The following is a 21250-nucleotide window of genomic DNA, read 5'->3' as shown; positions in this document are numbered from 1 at the left end:
AAAGACTTCCCTAGCTCACAGGAAACGAACTTGCACATGCCTCTTGCTTAGCTTTCCTAGGTCTTCTCTGCCTGTGCAGTGTTGTTACTCGGTAGAGGAACAAACTGACAGTGACAGTGAAGATATCAGGTCTAGTGGTTAAGAAGTCTGATGCTAGAAATGAGTCTGTGAAATGAGGATTGTACTGTGGAAGCTGACACACAATGGAAGTGACTGCTCTCTGAACAGCATGGAGTTCCACGCTCAGACTCACAGCTCTCCCTTTCCTTGCACTCGCACAGGGCATTGAGGGACCAAGGCTGGGGATGATGTGGTCTACACAGGGAAGTAGAGGCAGGGACCACACCTTTCTGTTTCCCTATGATTGCCATGTCTCACAGGTCTCACAGAGTCCCTACCCTGACCAAACACCAAAGTTTCTTTCTTTCTTTTTTCTTCTTTTGAACAGTGAAAGAGTAAGGAAAGAGGCCCACGCAAGCACTGAAATCAGTTCTTTCCAAGAGCCAGCATTTGATCTGCATGAATATTAATTGTCATTCAGAGGTAGGATTTCCGCATTGCTCAGAATTCTGCCCTCCAATCTTGGTTTGTCACACTTGGCCCCAGGGTGCTGTGTTCCCTGAGATGATGTCAGTAGCCCACAGAGAAACCCAGCCCTTTCTGTTTCCTTTAGTGGCAGTGGCTTTTACATCATATGCAGTGGAAGGGAGGAGAGTCTCTCTCGAATACGTTTTTTGCAAAGCTCAGACACTTTGTTAAGCTGCCGCTTTCTACTTGCTGTCTAGGAAAGCCATCCAACTGAAACCGCAGAAGAACAGTGGGTGGCTGTGTGTGAACGGGCAGTAAGGTGAAGGGAGTGAATGAGACAAGGGTCTCATGGGCAATTCAACCACAGAGAGGAAGGACATCGTGATGATGTGGGGAAAGCTCCTGGAAAGCTGAGTGTGAAGGTTAGGGTGATGTTAGGATTAGGTGTCGGAATCAGTGACCACCCATCCTCTGTTTTCTGCACCTCACCTAGATGTGTATATGTGTCTCTTTTAGGTGTATATACAAGGCATCATGTCCTGACTGCACATTAACAGGACACATGATGCTTGTGAGGAGTGAGAGTCTCTCAGCCTCTCTGGAATTCATGACTGCATTTTGGGGTTTTGGCTGCCTCCATTGATGCATTGTCAGTTACTGAAACGTTGGGATGTGGTTCCCAAGAATTTTACAGAGAAAAGCTAGTATCTCAGAAATGTAAAATAGTTACAATATTGTGAAATATGACTGTAAATAAGATATTTTTCTGAGCACTTTAAAATGTCTGTTCATCTCACATGCACCTTAAAAGACTTTCTGAACTAATTCTATTTATGAGAAAACAGATTGAGAGAAACTAAGCTTGAATAGAGCACTGTGAGTTAGAATGAAAGCAGTGAATTTTCAAGTTTCATGTTCTGGATTTGCATTTTAATTGGTAAGTTTCCTTCTATATCTGAAATATTCACAAGTCACTATTGCTGTTTGGGTTTCTTAAATGATTTTAATCTTTATATAAATGGAGATTTATTTTTATTTGAAGGGACGATTCACAGACAGAAGTAGATACAGATGGAAAAAGTCTTTATCTACTGGTTCACTCCACAAATGGTCAATTGAACAGACCTGAGATGATCTGGAGCCAGCAGCCAGGAGCTTCTTCCAGGTCTCCAACGTGGGTGTGGGGAACCAAAGGCTTGAACCGTACCCCAATCCAATGAGGCAATTTGAAAAAAGCTAAACAGGAATTGGAACATCATGGATATGAACTGACACCAATATAGGATGCTACAGATAAAGATAGAGGATTAGTTTGTTGAACCCACTGTCCCATGATTTTTGGCCATTAAAAATTTTGTTTCTCAATTTTGTTGATCAGGATATTTCATTAGGATTTGGGACCATTAACTGAAGGCGTTGACTCATCATTTTCTTTCTCACAGTGAAAATGGAGGCAGTACAACCCAGGCTATGGTGTCAGACAAAATCAGCCTGCTTTCCTTAACTGAGTGCTAGATTTATTATTTCACGTGCTTATTGAAAAAAAGTTGACTTAGTGCTTCTGAATTACTTTCTCTTTCACCTGGAGGCTAGAACCAAAGTTGCAATGTGAAAAGGAAAGCTTAAAGCTTATGGAAGATTATTTTCTGTATTTTTTGACTCAACCTTTTCTCTTTTCCTCTATTTAACATTCCCATAAAGCTGTCATTGCATTTACATAGGTGTAGTTGAATGGAAAGCCCTGCAGGTCCCAATACCACAAAGAAGAAAAAAGGAAACAGAGTCTTCAGATGAAAAGACAGCCATGGGATTTTTGCTCTCTTACTCACTCTTCCACCTACTCGATGGTGATTTCTGTTTATTGATCCTGCCAACCTAGTGCCCACCAACGTCTCCAGTTTCACCTGTTTTCCCGTTGTAGCCTTGTGGTGACTGGTTTGAATCTACAGAACAGCTTTCTGTTAGGCAACATAATTCACACTACCAGTATTCATGCATTAATTCAAATAAAATTATCATTACTAAACTTAAATGTGGCAATTATTAGAGTAAGTACAATTTTAGAAATGCTAATATGATTTTCCAATATGCTCAACCTATGAAACCTACCGTAACACAAATGTTTGAAAAAGTAAACATCAGAGAGAAAAATAATACATACTGTTTCATGGGACCAATCCTACTTGTTCCCTTCACTGTAGAAGGCCAAACTCTCAAAACTGCTTTCTTTTTGTGTTGTGACTAGCCTTTTTTATTCACATCTTGATCTACTCTACTGTGGTTTCTGGTCATTCATTCTAAAAAGCATTGCAAACTCAGGTCGTTCTTACCATTTAATTTCCTACTGCTTGCCATTTATTTTCCACTGATTGCTGTTTGAAGCAAGTTATTTTATTTAGTGCACTGTTATCCCTCCCATGTTGTGCTATTCTATTTCAGATTCCTCTGTGACTTTTGTCTGCAAAATTCGAATATCCTCACAATTCAGTTTGAGTTTTCTTTCCTTCTGTTCTTTTTCCTCATGATGACCTCCACGGTTGAGCTTTCAGTGGCCAGAAGATAACCTGCAGCAAGTTCATTCTTTGTAAATGCTAATCTAGCCCACCTGCAATGAATATTTTTATTTTGGTGTGCATCAGGCAACTTTGTGGGGATGGCTCTGCTTGGCTTTTCATCTCCTAAGCAGCCTCGGTCTACTGGTAACTAAGAGTACTTGATTATTGTTCATTTCTCCCATTCTAGTTTTTACCAAACTTTGGTGATAAATGTGCTTATTGATTTGGGGCTTCTTTTCTAGGCAAAAATCAATGCTAAAATATATTTGTATATGGGTGCTGTTCATCAATATACCCTAAGGACAAGAGGCAACATCGCCGGAGGAAGTGTGAATTTTCAGAATAGTTTAAATACAATTCTGGCAGGTAAATCAGTTCTAGTATACATTTTCTTAATATTGAAGAATAGCTATGGATGTGATAGCAAAATATTATACGTTTGGCAGAGTAAAGCTTCAATGCTCAAAATAAAATCATAAACAACTGGATATGTCAAATATACTTTATTATATTGTTAACCGTGTGGCAAAAATAATTTAAATCTCATAAATAAACAAATAAATATTTGAATAGATACACAATCAGATATCAGTACAGTCATCTGGACATGATTATTCCCATTTCTATGAGTCTTAGTAATCCTTAAAACGTCTGACAAATTGGTTGAATTCACATCATCGGTACAGCAAACACGACCTTTGAAATGGTAGCACTTCCACAAATACTGCATTGTGTATTAGAGAATGACAATGATTTTTATATTGAATCATATCTTATTCCTTTTTCTTAACCTGTTTTGCATGCCTGCTGAAAAAGACATGGCTCTCAGAATGGAAATTCTGACAATCTCCCAGGCACAAAGACTGTATTTCTTCTTGATTAGATAGCGATGGATATTTGCAAAGTATTTCTGCACAGCACGTTCAGAAGGAGTCTCTGTCGGAGTTGTCTCTTTCATCTCCACTTCCTGCATCACACAGGGTGCCAGGTCATTTAGCTGCCGGAAGAGTCTAGAGCACAGCAGATCACGCAAGGTGGCGTTGTTCCAGGGAGACGATGAGCCTGGTTTGCAGAACAGCGTCCAGACCTCCTGGATCATCTGAGAGACTAGAACGATGGTTTGCTCATTCAGAACCTGGGGTTCTTCAAACACCTTCTGGGGTAACCCAAAATCATGAACGTCTTGCTTACAGGAGGAGTTCAACACCGTCTTCATTTCTCCCAGATTTTTCAAGGTCTCCTTGTTCTCGTCGCTGTGAGACTGAGGCAAAGTACAGTTCAGAGAGAAGGCTGCCTTGCAGCTGAGCAGCACCAGGACCAGCATGAAAGACAATGACAAGGCCATTTGGCTCTTGCAGATGTGGCTTGATTGGAGAAGGTGGGTGACGCTGTCTCTTAGCCTCTTGGTTCTGTGAAGACCCTGCTTCATTCAACTGCCTAAAATAGGGGATGTGCTACTTTCCATTTCTGAATGCCACCCCTTACTTTCCACTTCTCTTCGTGCTTTTCTTTTGCACTCCTGACGTTGGTTCTGACCACTCTTTAACCCCCTTTTTCCATTATTGCTTCTTCCCCTCTGCCCAGTGTGCTGATTCAGAAAGTGTTTAAATTAACATTCACGTTATTTTTTTCTGCGCTTTGGTTTTTGCGCTTTTATTTGATGATAAGGAAAATAGAAGGACAAAGAGGGAAATTCCCACTTATTGGCTTAGTCACTAAATTCCTACATGAATGTGATTGTTTCTGTTGAAACTGAGAAGGTGGAAGCCATAAAAATTCCTTTTAAATGACAAGACTTTTAATTACTTGAGACATAACTTACTACATGTGGCTTCTGCATTGACAGCAGGTTGAAATTTGAGCAGGAGTTGGGATTGGAACCCAAATACTTTGAAGTGAGCCTGAGCGTCTCAACTGTTGTCTTCATTGTTAGGCCCAAAATCTAGCCCTCTTAAATTTAATGATAGAACTATGTTTAATATCTGTTTATGTACACTTAAATATGTAACTTAATATTTTTACTCAATTTGAGGTTAAGGATGACCAAATGATAGCTACAAGCTCAGTTTAAAACTTAATTTTTTGAAATATCTAATTTATTTTCTTTAGAAAGTCAGAAATACAGAGAAAAGGAGAGACAGGAAGATCTTCCATAATGGCCAGAGCTGAGCCCATCCAAATCCAGGAGCCCAGAGCCTCTTTTGTGTCTCCCATGAGTATTCAGAGTCCAAAGACTTTGGGCCACCCTCCACTGCTTTCCCAGGTCACAAGCAGGGAGCTTGATGAGAAGCGGGGCTGCTGAGATTAGCAAACTGCCACTCATATGTAATCGCAGTGCATTCAAGGCAAGGACTTCCGCTGTTAGACTACCGCACCTGGCCTCTTGTTTTCTTCTTCTTCTTTTAAAATTTATTTTAAGACATGGTTTAATAGGCATGGGTGTCTCCCTTCTCCCTCCGCAAGCTCCTTTCCCTCCCCACCGTTGTCTCCTCCAGTGGATTTTCACATGTCCATCATACTGCTACTGAGGTACCTCCCAACAATGTAGGAGATAAATTGATTTACTTTTCATTGGAAAATTAGTTCAGATCTACTAAGATGAGAGACAGAAAAATTATCCAATTGCTGGCTCTAAGTGACCAAACAGCTACAACAGCTGGAACTGAACTGATCCGAAGTCAAGAACCAGGAGTGTCTTCCAGGTCTCCCATGTGAGTGTAGGGTCCCGAGGCTTTGGGCCATTCCCTGCTGCTTTCCCATGCCTCAAGCAAGGAGCTATATGGGAAGTGAAGCAACTGGCACACAAATTGGAGCCCATATGGGATCCTGGCACTTGCAAGGTGAGAATTTATCCATTGAACAATCAGGCCAGAATATGAAATTTGATTTTGAAATCACTGACTATATAACAAAATTTGCAGAGGAACTTGAATTCAACTAATTTATCACATATATCAAAATGTTTTACATCCTTATGTAGATAAACAACTTATAAAAATATGAAAATCCATGTAATGAAATATTCAACAATCATTCAAAACTGCTATATGCTATTGAAAAATTATTTTCTTAACTTTGTTTTGTCAACTTAACTGTCATTCTTGCTTCATATGACAAAGTATTTAATGTCCATTACTATTGCTATTCAACTAGATGTCAACATTTTTGTTTTTAGTACTTGACATAATTATCAATGTGTTCATTTTCTTCAGTAAAACTAAATAATAAAATCTGTGTATTTCTCAAAGGCCACAAGGTTAAAACCGTTGAGAATCAAAAATATATAATTTTCACTTGATCATTCATGACTGCCAGGTATATGCAGAGACCACCTCTCCCAATATGACTTGAATATCCAGCAATCCTTAGAAAATCCTTCAGACTTGGGTATCTTTTCTCCTCAAGTCTGTAGCATTGGTCTTACATACATTATGCCATGTTTTGTCAACTCAATGTCAATATCTCATATGATATACAAGAAACTTCATCAAATAAAAATAAACATGAAAGAGTAATTTTTCTTGTATATTGTTGAATTTAGAGATCCTGAACAATTATGATCTGTAAGATTTCTCACCTGCTAGTAAACTATCATACACTTGGAAATAATATGGTATTCAATGAAAATATTTTGCTGTGAAAATATTAATTTTGTAATTTTGCATTAAATTTAGGTTTCCTGATGAAGTTTTAGAATTCAAATTCCATTGATTTTTCTCAAGTATAAGAAAACTGTCACCTTTTTGAATGTCAAGGACACCACAGGGAATGGGCTATGTAATCACCCTTTACGGCATACGTGACATCGGGTGCTCCCTGGCCTTGGTTCCTTATACCTAGCAAGCAAACATCATTACTTTTGCATTCCAGTTAACAGGACCAGAGGAAATGGCAGCACATCCTGAGAAGTGTATGGGGTTTCTATCCCAAACCGTTGATCTGCATGTCTATCTTTGGGCCAGTACCAGACTGTTTGGATTATACTTCCCTGCAGTGTATATTGAAACTGGATATTGTTATGTCTCTGACTGTGTTGATTAGAATACATTAATTATTCAGAGTCTTTCATGTTTCCTCTATTTTTTATCATCAATTTTTCTACATGTGAGAAGAATGTCCTTGGTATTTTAATTGGGATCTTGTTGAATTTGAAAATTGCTCTAGTAGTATGGACATATTGATTATATTAATTCTTTCACTTTAAGAACAAGGAAAATTTCCATTTCTTGGTGATTTCTTCTATTCTTTCATTGAATGTTTTCGTTTTGTTGATCTTTTACAGTTTTAGTTGAATGTTTGCAAGTTAATAAACCTTTTTGCAAATATTCTGAATGGCACTGAGGTTAAATGATATTCCTCAGCCATGGCAATGTTTACATCTATAAAGGCTATTGATTTTTGTGTGTTTATTTAGAAAAATATATTTAGTTTTATTTGAAAGGTAGATCTACAAATCAAAGGAGTGATAGAGAAAGATCTCCCATCTGCTGTTTCACTCCCCTAAATGGCCTCAACAGCAAGAACGAAGCTGATTTGAAGCCAGAAGCTTCCTCCAGGTTTTCATTTGGGTACAGGATCCAAAGGTTTGGGCTTTCCCAGACCACAATTAAGGAGGAAGATCAGAAATGGAGCAGCTGTGACACAAACCAGTTCCCATATGGGCTGTCAGCGCTTGCAGTTGGAGGATTGGCCTGAGAGCCACCATGCTGGCCCCTGTATGTGGCTTTTATAAACTGCAATTTTCCAAGTTCTCTGATTTGTTCTAATGCTGGTGTGGATGTGGAGAGGAAGGCTTCCTAATGCACTGTTGATAGGAATATAAACTATTTGTCTTCAACCATTATGTAACACAGGCTGCAAATTTCATGAAATCTGAAAATAGATGTCCCATTTGAAATCAACAGGTGAAAAGTTATTTGTACCCCATTGATTTTTTTCAGTTCAAATAATAATAATATAGACTATAATGGGGGCAAAGTGCTCTATAATTATCCTTTAGCATGCAAGGCACCACATATCCCTGGAATTCAGTTTCTTATTCCTGGAAAGCAAGCACCATCACTTTTTTTTTCCTTTTTGTCCTTCTTGTCCTAGGGGGTAGCCAAAATTTATTCAAAAATCATAACACATCTTAACATTTTGCTGTACATTTTTTTTTAACAATCTTGACATAATTAGGGTAAAAAGGTTCAAGTACCACAGGAAAATGGGCAAGACAATCAGTTCCATATCATTTCCTTAATATATCTAATGCAAAAGGAGATTTTAAGGGAGAAGCCCCACCCAGTCCCCCACCCACCCCAGGTCCCAAATGTGGGACCGAGGGTCTTGCTCAAGTGGTTTTGATAGTTCAACAGTTCTGAATTGCTGCCACTCTCACCACTCCAAGCACAATGCGGTAGTTGGAGAATTCACTGATTGACATGGTCCATCTTAGAGTCTCCGTTTGCCCAGTATTTTCATTGCCAACGTATAGCTGAGGTGGTCAACTGACTTGTTCTATCCTCTGTTTTTTCATGGTTAGGGTTCTGAGTCCGGCATTTCAGTTGGGGAGATCCCAAAGAAACTTTGTCTGAGGTGTTCCCAGATCAGATTCTTGTATGTACTAGCAAGAACAGGCCTGGCACAGTCCATTGTCCTGATCAGCTGGTGGTTGCAGTTGCTGGGTTGGTTCTGTTTCCATCCCTGTCTTCCACTGGAACCAATGGGTGTTTGCAGTCCAGCCTGGTTCTGCCCAGCACATACTCAGCCCTCACATAAACCAGTGGGAGCTGCAGCCCAGCCGGGGTGACCCACAATAACCCCAATCAGGCCCACCCCCCTACCCTGGTTTGCCACTATGTGTAGCAGTAGTCCAGTCTGTCCCACACCCCATTCTACCCCAGCCCCTCTCCTAGGTTGCTTGCGGCCCACGTTGACTGTCCTGCTGGATGGGACACATATTGAATTTCATTTTTAGAATTGGTTTCCTTTTATTATATTCATTTCTTTGCAAAATTTTTCATCCATATTATGTTGGGGTTACTTTAGAACAACAATTTGTTTCTGTTTCCTTTTGGATAATCATCTGTCCTTTCTTTTTTTCATTCATTGTCAGATATTTGATCTATCTATCTTCTCATTCCAAACTCAAAAAGTCAATATTCCTCTGGTGGAATCATAATGTTTTCATTGTCTGTATTTCTTGTATTTCTGTGTTTGGATTTAGGAATTTGTGGGAGCACTTGGCTTTCTGATCTTATGATTTTTATCTTTCAGCTATGCCTCTGTGACTTGGTAGAGTGACTAATCCTTCAGCTGATATTGGGAGATGTGTACTGGGTGGAACCAAAGTGCTCTGGTCAGTGCTAGCATACGCCATGAGAGTCCAGGATAACTCCCAGGTTAGACATTGTGGATCTCCTCTTTTGTAAGCAAGGGGAAACAAAGGTTCTGACAATACCCCATAACAGAAATCTGTAAGAATCTATGTTCTTTTCAGGAACATAAGATTATAGAGATTCTAATTCCAAGATAATTTACATCCAAGATCTACCTCCCACACAAGGTGGTCTCACTTGGTGACACTCTCACAAGTGGAGTCAGATAGTGTTCTCTATCCAAGTGTTTCCCTAAGAGCAACGTCACTACCTACTGATGAATCAGAACTCAATATTGAGTCCTCCAGGATCCCTGCCCTCATCTCTATAATTTGTGAAGTTCTATATACCCCAGTGATGCTCTTTTACTCTTACCTCATGACTTTCTATGCCATAAGCAGAGAGCTGGATCAGAAGTGAAGCAGTTGGGATTAGAAGCGGAACCCATACGGGATGCTGGCATTGGCAAATGGCGGATTTTAATAATAATTATCATATATTATATATTTATATATTATTTATGTATTATATATTTAATAATATTATTATATATGGTATATATTATATATATTTCCCTTCTATTTTATTTTTTTAAAAGATTTATTTATGTTTTTAATTGGAAAGTCAGATATATAGAGAGGAGGAGAGACAGAGAGAAAGATCTTCCATCCAGTGATTCACTCCCCAAGTGACTGCAACGGCCGATGCTATGCCAATCTGAAGCCAGGAGCCAGGAACCTCTTCCAGGTCTCCCACATGGGTGCAGGGTCCCAAGGCTATGGGCCATGCTCGACTGCTTTCCCAGGCCACAAGCACGCAGCTGGATGGGAAGTGGGGCGACTGAGATTAGAACCGGCACCCATATGGGATCCCAGCACATTCAAGGCGAGGACTTTAGCATCTAGGCTACCGTGCCGAGCCCTCTATTTTATTTTTAACTTTATGATACAATTTGATAGGCTCTGGGATTTTTCTTACCACCTCCCCAAATTCCCTCCCCTCAACTGTTTTCCCCTCTGTTATTACAATAGTATAGTCCTTCATAAGCAGCCATAAGTCCATCAATGTGCTGTTCAAATGTGTCCTGACATTGCTGTTACAAACAGTGGCAAACAGTCCAGCATCCTATTGTCAAGATACATCCAACAATCTCATTTGGATTCCTTTGATTTGGAAGCAGAGATATATACTGCACCACATCTTCACATCCAGATATGCAACTCTCTATTATATCATTACTATACATTCCCCTAAATGAAAAAGCAATAAAACAAAATTGACAGCAGGAATAAACTTAAAAAAATTTACAACATCATGGAGTTAAATAATATGCTACAGAATTACCAATGTGGAAATGAAGAAATGAAACAGAAAACTAAAAACCTTCTTGGAGAAAATGGTGTTACTTTATGATCTGTGAGTCAATGAATCATAAAAGAAAAAGAAACTATTTTGAATAAATGAAAGTAAGAACAAAAGTATCAAAACCCACGGATTGCAGCAAAAACAATATGGGAAGGGCTATTGATCTCGTATTCTGCGTGAAGGATGCCTTATATCAGAAAGAACATAAAGTATTTGTCTTTTGGGGATTGATTTATTTCAGTGAACATAAAGATCTCTAGTTGGGACCATTTGGTTGCAAATGATAAAATTTAATTCTTTTTAATGGCTGAGTAGTATTCCATGGAGTAGATATACCACAGTTTCCTAAACCCCTCCTCTTTGGATGGGCTTCTGGGTTGTTGTCAGTTGTCATAGCACTCTCCATATTGAGTTCTATCGTGGTTGTGCTAGCCTATATTCCCATCAACAGTGAAGGAGAGTACATTTCTCCCCACATCCACACCAGCAGATGTAATTAGTAGAGTGCACAATTCCAGAATTCAAGACATGCTACAGAACAGTGGTCATCAAAACAATATGGTACTGGTACAGAAACAGAGTAAAGATCAATGGAACAAAATAGAAACATCAGAATGGAGCACACACATGTATAGTCATCTAATCTTTGAAAAAAAAAAACTATAAACAATCCAGGGGAAAAGCCTGGTCTCTTCAACAAATGCTGTTGGGACAATTGGATAGCAGCCTGCAGAAGTAAGAAGCAAGACCCCGCCGTCACCTTATACAAAAATCAGCTTTAAGTGGATCAAAGATATAAATCTGCATCTAGAAACCATCAAACTATTAGGAAAAAATAAAAACATAGGAAGCACTCTCCAAAATATAGGAATGGAGAAAGACTTCTTAGAAAAGACACCAGGAGCACAGGTAGCCAAGCCAAAATAAACAAATGGGACTACATCAAGCTGAGAAGCTTCTGTACAGCAAAAGAAATGATCAACAAAGCAAAGAAGCAACCAACGCAATGGGAGAACATCATTACACACTACACAATTGATATGGGAATAATATCCAGAATCTACAACGAGTTTATAAAAGAGTTTCAGAAACTCAGTGACAGCAAAACAAACAACCCTATAAAGAAATGGGCAAAGGAAATTAACAGATATTTTTTCAAAAGAACAAGTTCAAATGGCTAATAGACATATGAAAATATGCACAGGCTTCCTAGCTGTCAGGGAGATACAAACGAAAACCACAATGAGATTCCACCAAACTCCAGTGAGGTTGGCCTCTGTTCAGAACTCTTAATCTTAATAATATATTTTTAAATGCATGAGGAATTTTTGCCTGCACTGAGATGATAGCCAGGCTTTCAGGGAGGAAACAAAGTTTGCAACAGGAAAGAATACCCCTCTTCCCTTTCTGCCCTCTCCAGACTGCTGTGGGGCCAGTGTCACCAGTACTGGATACACTGCTGTTGGCCATGAGAAGTGCATCCACTTCAAGCTTTACCCCCTCTTAGGGGATCAGTCTAAAGAACCAGTTAACTTGAAACTGCACCCATTGGTATAGCTGGGTTGCCTGAGGACCTGCCAATGAGCCAATCAATATTGAACACATTTATTTACTTCCAAGTTCTCAAGCTTTATCTGGCTCTGTCACTTTCATATTTTTAGATGTATGATTTGGTTTTCTGAGTAAAAACAGTCATTGCCCAGTGCACTCTCCTCCTGGAGTAATCAAAGGGTGGAAATGTCTAAACAGAGGCACAAAAGAGCTGTGGGATTCTATAACAACTCCTTGTGTGTAATGGAGGGTGATCCCTGCTCTTACTGTGTACTTGTGCGAGACAGAACATCGATGGATCTTAGCCACTGCAGCTCAGTAATCAGCAGCTGAAGCCCCAAATTTTGACTGTCTCCAGATGTGCAACTTCTTCCTAAACAGCTGTTTGTCTCCTGCCTTCCCATAACTTCCCATAAGATTCTCAGGTAGATTCTGTGCACCTGGAAGGACTGGTTTGAGATTGGGGTTAAAGTTTGACTGTGCTAAGGAATGTATGAGACATATGCTAAATCAGTCCTCTTTCTTGCTAACTGTGAAACTGATACTTAGTCAGTTGATTCACACTTTCTGATCACCTTCAATTATAATGTGCCACACTGTATTCAACTATGCCTAGATTGATACTCCACGGGTTTCAGTTAGCCATTGTCCTCTTCCCTATCTACTCCTACTTATGCCTTGCTCTAACTACTGAGGAAATGTCACAGTGATGTAAGCTGCCTCATTATTACAAGTGAGCTTTCTCCTCAAATTAAAGGCAAGATAACAGAATCTAACATTTGTAAAATAGACAAGTTACTCTTTTATGTACATTGGGACAGATTCCTCCTGATTCCCTTTGCACTATGTTCCCAACCCAGACATATAGGCTTTCCCATATGCCTGTGCCCTACGGAACATAGAGGCAGGTGAGTCAGGAAGCTTTTGAAGGCAAAGCACATTGTCGCTAAGGACTTATTCTGGTCCTTTTTGTCTGTACACAGTGACCCTTTGCCAAAAGAGGACATGCTGTGCTGGAAGTTGGGATTATTTCTGAGATGTACAATTTAAAGTAATGGTCTGATTCTAGATGAAATTCAGTTCTTTCTTGGATGGAGTTTCTTTTTGGCCACAAGAAAACTCTCCTGCAACAGGATAGACTTCCTCACCAAACAGAAACCTCTTATCCAGACTTGATGCCCCCTTGTCCATCCATAATGTTTGGTGACAAGATTCCTCTGAAAGGATCCCTAGCTGTCAAGGAAATACAAATAAAAACCACACTGCGAGTCCATCTAACTCCAACGGGATTGGCCTACATTTGAAACTCTACTAACAACACCTGCTGGTGTGGATGTAGAAAGCAAGGTGCTCTCCTTCACTGTTGGTGGAAATGTAGGCTAATACAGGCACTACGGAAGTCAGTATGGAGAGTGCTAGGATAACTGAAAATCTATCTGCTGAATGACCCAGCTATCCCACTTCTGGGAATACATCCAAAGGAAATGAAATTGGCATGTGAAAAAGTGACCTGTAATCCTATATTCACAGCAGCACAATCTATAATAGCCAAGACATGGTAATAACCCTAGGCTTGTTTAAAGAGGAATAGATAAAGAAACTGTGATATATCTACTTGGAATACCACTCAGCCATTAGAAAGAATGAAATTCTATCATTCACAATTAAATGGTCACAACTGGACTATTAAGCTTAATGAAATAAGCCAATCCCAAAAGGTAAAATACCGTATGTTCTCTCTGATAGAAGGCAGCCTTCATGCAAATACAAGATTCAGAAAGATAGGAAGGGAATGGGAAACATTGTAGGTAGAATTAGCAAAGAAATGTGCTATATCACTCATTTCAGTTTAAAAAAGTCAACTATTCTTCTAGGTTTTTCTCTCTCTCTCTGCAAGCCAATGTTTCAGATCACCATTCAAAGGAATCAAAATTACCTGCCTTGTGAAAGTTAACTGCTTATCAGGCTTTTTTTTAGAAGATTAAATAGGGCCCAGAGCCGTGGCCTAGCTGCTAAAGTCCTCACCTTGAATGTGCAAGGATCCCATATGGGTGCCGGTTCTAATCCCAGTTGCCCCACTTCCCATCCAGCTGCTTGCTTGTGGCCTAGGAAAGCAGTTGAGGACAGCCCAAAGCCTTGGGACCCTGTACCCGTGTGGGAGACCTGGAAGAAGTTCCTGGCTCCTGGCTTCAGATTGGCATAGCATCGGCCGTTGCAGTCACTTGGGGAGTGAATCACTGGACGGAAGATCTTTCTCATGGTCTCTCCTCCTCTCTGTATATCTGACTTTCCAATTAAAATAAAATACATTTTTAAATAAATAAGATTAAATAGGATTGCAGTTTTTTAAGACGTCATACAATTTCTGTAAGAGGGGTGAAAGTTCTCACTATTCTGCTATATGACTTTACATAAAATATAAAATAAGTTACCATATCCCAGAGAATTCTCATGCTCTGATACTATAATGAAAAACAATTTAATTACAAATGAAATAATCTACACCCAAACTACAATTGCCACACATGAAACTGCAGTAATTGTGCTTCTAGTGCAGTGCACGGTGTGTCTAGGAGGGCCTTGTCCCAGACAGCAGAAGCCTCCCATGTGTCTGCCCCCTCTGTCCTGGCCTTCATATGAGCTGGTAGATGCTGTGACCCAGCCTGCCCCACACCTTATTCTTGGGTGTGCTTGAGCATCTCAGCTTGTTCCTAATCCCAGCACTCATGAGTATGGGAGAGTTCCATGGTCATGCCTAGCTCAGCCCATCATTACTCCCAACTCTTAAGCAAACCAGCAGAAAATGTAGTTCCACAGGGTGGGCCCACATATTCCCCACAGAATCTGCCCCTGGATCTGGTTCTCTCACTTACTGGCTAGTGTCATGATCAGCCTTAATTTCCCCATTCTGACATTCACTTCTGGATACTGTGATCTACCCTGCCAGGTAGGTCCCCAGTCCTAGCTTTACTGTGAGCTGGTGAAGTCCAAGCTAACAAGCCCAGCTCAGGTCAGCCTCATGGACAGGTGTACCAGTCTGACCCATAAAGTTCCGCCAGTTTCCCCACTCCAAACCACTAGGTTTCAGCCTCTTGTTTATCTGCAAGTACAGTGGCATTGTTGTTCGGAGTCCTTCAGGAGTCGTTCTTCACCTGCAACACACTCCCCCCGTGGTCTTTTCTCCCACACATTTCCTTACCCCCTTCCCTGATCAGCCCATAGCCCTTGTGCCCAGAAGCACATGAGTTCCCCAGCCCAGCCTTTCTAAACCGATCTTCTGGTGGAGTGCTGGCCTGGAGCTCTGCCCAACACTAGGGTCCCAAGCTCCCAACACGTGTGCTGACCTTACCCCTTTGCACACCCAAGTACCAGGTCCATTTAAACTTCCTCAGACTCAGTCCACCAGCACAGCAGACAAGCAGGGTAACCTAGGGCTCCCGCCGCCTCAACCTCCACACTTCCCAGGACCATGCACATGGGGAAATCCCCAGACTTGCTCTGCCTGCCTGGATGTGAGCCCCCACTTTCCTGCACACCCCTGCTGGTGCCATCCTCCAGATCCCTACAAACCGGACAAATATAAAGTGGTATACCCTGGTGGTATACCACTGGAAAGTGCAAAGGTCTCTTTCTCTATTTCTTTCTCCCCACTTTTTATAATTATGCTTTTACAATAAATAATGAACAAAAGATGATCCAGGTGCTTGAGGCCCTGCCACCATGTTCAGACTGATTCAGACTGGGGTGGAATTCCAGTCTCCTGGATTTGGCTTGGTCCAGTCCAGGCTGGTGCAATAATCTGGGACTGAACAATGAATGAATCTCTTCCTCTGTGTCTTTCACTTTCTGCTACTCTGCCTTTCAAATAAGTAAAATAAGTCTTAAAAAGCATTAGTGCATAATAGGGCACAGCACGGTAGACTAGTGGCTAATGTCCTAGCCTTGAAAGAGCCAGGATCCCATGTGGGCACCAGTTCTAATCTCGGCCGTCCCACTTCCCATCCAGCTCCCTGCTTGTGGCCTAGGAAAGCAATTGAGGACAGTCCAAAGCCTTGGGACCCTGCACCTGCATGGGAGACATGGGAAAAGTTCCTGGCTCCTGATTTTGGATCGGCGCAGCTCTGGCCATAACGGTCACTTGGGGAGTGAATTATCAGACAGAAAAATCTTCCTCTCTGTCTCTCCTCCTCTCTGTATATCTGACTTTGCAATAAAAAATAAATAAGTCCTTACAAAAAAAGCATTCTTGCATCACAAATCAATGTGAAGAAAGTAATTTAGTTTTACCCTTAACAAGAGGTTGAATGATTGTGAGCATGCTTCAACTTGTTTTCAACCTCTGGCTCAAAAAATAGGAAAGGAAAGAAAAATTCATGAGTCCTTCCACCACTGCCAGCACCATGAACTCAGAGTTTAGTGAATGCAGCTTGTGAGCTGATCTTTGGAAGGTGAGTAAATGTGATGGGAAGGCAGCTTCTCTGGTCTTCATCACCTAGAATGTTAAGGGCTTGAAACAGGTCAAGAGTTTCCTATGTAATAGCCTTCGCTCTATGTCTCTCACTCTCCTACCGAAGAGCTGGAGATTTCAAGGAGCTCTGTCTGCCTGAGATGCCACAAGTAAGACTTTTCCACTCTGGGTGGAGCAGTTAGGATTTGAACAAGCACCCATATGAGTTGTTGGTGTTCCATGATGTGGCAAAATCCATTATGCAACAAATCTGTGCCCCGAGCTTGGCCTGGTCAACTAGTGACTAAAGACCTGGCCTTGAACACATAGGGATCCCACATGGGTGCCAGGTCTAATCCCAGCAGCCCCAGTTCCCACTCAGCTCCTTGCTTGTTGCCTGAGAAAGCAGTGGAATATGGCTCAAGGCTGTGGGACCCTTCGTCCACATGGGAGAATCAGAAGACGTTCCTTGCTCCTGGTTTTGGATTGTTTCAGTAGAAGTCATTGCAGCTTCTTGGGGAGTGAATAATTGGATGGAAGATCTTCTTCCCTGTCTCTCCTTCTCTCTGTAAATCTGCCTTTCCAATTTAAATTAATATGTCATTAAAAAAAGTATGAGCCCCAAACATCTATTTATTTTTCATCTGAAAGCAGATGGACAGATAAAGAACAGCTTCAGTGGAGTGTCCTGAACACAGAGGGATACATGGAAGGAGATAAGATGGAATAGGTGATTACAAACAATTCTTAAATTCCAGGAACTCTACAGTAGCCAGTCTCCTATGCAGCTGCGGTGGGGCTGTGTGGCTAGTTTGAGGCAGTAAAATACTCATGTAACACCGTAGCTGTAACTACTCGGACAACCAGCTCCTCCCCAAAGCCCTGTGCTGAATGTCTAACTTGACTTCGGCAGATGAATACTTTTTAACTTCAGTAGCTAAATTGGCTAACAGTAAGGCAAGGTTTTTGTAGTACTTGTTCGCACCAGTATGCATTAGGGGATAAGTGGCTGTAGTTGTTGTGGTTTTTCCTTTGCAGTATCTTTGTTGGATGATACTGATGTCTGGAACTTCAGTAGCTACTTGATATTCCTCCACACACTGTCAACATTTTTCCCTTTCAGTACTTGACATAGTAAATGATCTGTTGAAAAACTTCAAATAACTAAAGGATACAATATAAACTGTTTGCAATAACTTTCAATCCTGTCTTGCGATGAGAAGCACTGAGGTCTAACATTAGCCCTGTTCACATGTCAGGCCCTGGGATTCCAAATTTCAACAGTGTGTGCTGGGACTACATGGTGATCCCGGCCTGCTTTCTTCCTTGCAGGCACCAGAGTGGAGCTGTCCTTTTCTCCGTGACAATTTCAGGTGGAATAGACGAGTTTGGGCAGGGCTGTATGGAGAGAAGCAAGGTCTGCCTCTGCTGCAGGATGTGGACCTGCGGGGTGGAGATAACTTCCACCTTGACCTGGTTTCTCCATGAAGCTGCCAGGTTCCTTGATGCTCCTGGACTCGGAACAGCTTGATAACTTCAGGAAAGAGAACAAGACTTGGCTATAGGGATTTTCACGGACAACTTATATTATAATGCAAAAGCATGATCTTTTATATGTAGTATAAACCCAATATAGATAACTGAAGCATAATTTTAAAATGACATTTTAAGTGACCCATGTTGCTGGCATGAGAACTCCACTTTCTAGTCCTCTACCCCCAATGCCAGCATCCAATATAGGTGCCTGCACATGTCCAGCTACTCAGCTTTCCATCCAGCTCCCTGATTATGGCCTAAGAAGGCAGTGAAGGATGGTTCAGATCCTTGGTACCCTTCTCCCACATGGGGGACTGAAAGAAGCTCCTGGCTCCTGGTTTCATCTCAGCTTTGGCAGAGGCGGCTATTTGGGGAGTGAACCAGCAGATGGAAGATCTTGATCTCTCTGTCTTTCCTTCTTTCTGTAAATCTGTCTTTCCAATAAAAAAATATATACAAATATTTTTTTAAAATATAAAAAATGGCTCTTCATGAAGTGGTAGAGAGGATAAGTGAGGTTTGCAAAAAAAAATGAAAACCCTTTCACATGCAATTTAATGCCCATGACCCATGGCAGAATAGCAACCTGAAGGCTGGATCTCTGATCCAAGGCACACTTCAGATTTCTGCCAAAGTGAGGCTTTCCATGGCTAACTGAGTCACACACACACACACACACACACACACACACACACACACACACACACCTTGTTCTCCTCATTAAATTAGAGTGAGTTAATGTTCATCTTAACATCTCTCATTCCTTCCAGATGTCTGCATGCAATCATTGTCCTCTATGAAGTCCTGTTCTTATGTCTGTGCTCAACTATGAGATATAGTGGACTGAGTTCATGTACCTTCAAGCAGGGGTTCTGTTGTTTTCCTTGCAGTGCCCCACGCAGAGGGCCAAGCCCTTTTGCATCCATGTGCCAGGCAGGCCCTGGAAGCAGTGACAAGTCAGGGGCTCTGGTCAGCCTAGCACTTGGAGACAAGGGGCCAAGTCACCCCAAAATAAGCACCCATTGCCCAATGGGACGTGTTCTGCTGTTTTGCCTGAGGATGGGACTCTACTCCTTTTAAAGACACTGAAACTAAAGCAATTGAAACGTGGCTCAGTTCTTTCCAGCAAAGAGCTTCTTCTTGGGCTTCTCACAGACAGACAGTTGGAGAAGACAGCCCTGGTTTCACAGAAAGGAATATGTATATTTAGACTTGAGGGCCTTTGTCCAGCGTGGCCAGCAGGTGGCGCCGTGGTCCGGTAAATCATCTCCTAGTCTCCATACAATGGATTCTGCTCTCTCCTTGTCACTGCCAGCACTGCTGCCTTGTGGTGACAGGGGTATTCCCTGGCTTCCAAAAGTGTCATTAGTGAAACCTATTACGCAGAAGATTCTGAGAAAGAGTTTTCACAACTTTCGCTCTTCCTTGGCGGTTTTGGAATCGTAACGGGAAGTTAGTGGTGAAAACCCACAAGGAAACAGAGCAGCTTGGTGATGCAGCCCTGGATCATGAAGTGAGGCTGAAGTGCACACTGTGATTTCTGCCCCAAGAGGAAAGTGACTGTTGTGCTGTTGGAAAGAGAGAATGTGATTCAGGAAGTCAGGGAGGAAAGGAGACGTGTGCCAGGTGTCAGAGTCAGCCAGAGTGCTTGACATTTATTTCAATTCAGGAGACTGCCTGCCTTCCACCTGCTGTCTGAATATGAGAATTGAACCTGTGTTTCCTGCACAAAGTGACTATTGTCTTCTGTATTGTATTTGTTTTCTTGCACAGTATTAATTTTCAAAGTAGCTAGCAATATATTTAGGCACTTCAATGTCCTGCTGACAGTTCTATAAACCACTTTTAGCGAAGACCGTGTTTACTACAGGAATTGATTGAATGTGTAAATGAATAACCAATCCCACCCCTCTTAAGTTTCACTCAGAATCTCAGGATTTGGATTTTGTTTCCAGAAAAAGCACCCAGAAATTTTCATTGATATTAATTTATTAATTTAAAAAACTTAATAAAATGTAAAGATAAACATGTTTAATAAATTCATTTACAAAGCAATATAATTAAAATGTATAAATTTTAAAAGCAAGGAAATAATAAATATGTATAAATAGATAAATAGATAAATACATAGATAATGACTTCAGGGCTCATATCTCTTGGGCATTGATACACCTGCAGGATCTGAACAGTTTTTTAAGGATATACTTCCTTGATAATATCTGGTGAATTGATTATTTTTAAGTACTAATACTAATGCGTAAATAAGAGCCTTTAGAAATTATCAAAGACCCATGTGCAGGTGTAATGTAACATATTAGTCAAGATGACCCTGAGTCTGCATCCTTGCTTCTTAGGCTTTCTTGTAATTGGATTGTTGAAGCCAAGGCTCTCCGGAGTTGCATTCTGACAAGCTCCCAGGCACAGTCACTGTGTTTCTTCTCTTCCAGGTAGACATGGATTCCATGGAAGTATCTCTTGAGGGCCAGTGTTGGGCTCTCAGTCGTCAGGACAGAGTCTTGCCGTGCCCTCCCCTGCACCACCGAGCAGGTGTTCAGGTCTGGCAGCTGCTTGCGAAGTGTGGTGCGCAGTTGTGCCAGGACGGTCTTGTTCCAGGCAGCAGAGGCCTGCTGGGTGTGGAAGAGGTTGGAGATCTGCTGCAGTATCTCGTGGGGGACAGACATGTCCTGGGTGTTCTGGAAGTGGCTTGCATTCAGCACCTCCCGCGGGAATCGGAAGTCTCTTCTGTCCCTCAGACACAGAGCAGGTGAGATTGTCCTCATCTGGCCCAGCAGCCACCAGGTCATCTTGCTGAGCTGGACAGAGTTCTCAGGCAGCTCACAGCCCAGAGACCCAACAGGGCCATAGCTGCACAGCAGCAGGGCTGTCAGCAGAGGGAGCAGGTGGGCCAT

The 21250-nt window shown here is 41.5% G+C and overlaps 2 protein-coding genes across 2 annotated transcripts; both read right to left on the bottom strand.

The window, feature by feature from the left end:
- Nucleotides 1-3849: 3849 nt before the first annotated feature.
- On the bottom strand, nt 3850-4452 carry LOC121144969 (interferon alpha-1/13-like). The gene has a single exon (XM_040963602.1). It carries the CDS (start codon nt 4426-4428, stop codon nt 3850-3852), a length of 579 nt encoding a protein of 192 aa, XP_040819536.1. The 5' UTR covers nt 4429-4452.
- Nucleotides 4453-20659: 16207 nt separating this feature from the next.
- LOC121145089 (interferon omega-1-like) lies at nt 20660-21250 on the bottom strand. The gene has a single exon (XM_040963825.1). The coding sequence runs from the start codon at nt 21248-21250 to the stop codon at nt 20660-20662; it is 591 nt and encodes a 196-aa protein (XP_040819759.1).

The sequence above is a fragment of the Ochotona curzoniae genome, unplaced genomic scaffold (genome assembly GCF_017591425.1).
Source record: "Ochotona curzoniae isolate NIBS_2020 unplaced genomic scaffold, NIBS_Ocur_1.0 scaffold_3208, whole genome shotgun sequence".
Classification (NCBI taxonomy): domain Eukaryota; kingdom Metazoa; phylum Chordata; class Mammalia; order Lagomorpha; family Ochotonidae; genus Ochotona; species Ochotona curzoniae.
This window is presented reverse-complemented; position numbering and strand designations above follow the sequence as displayed.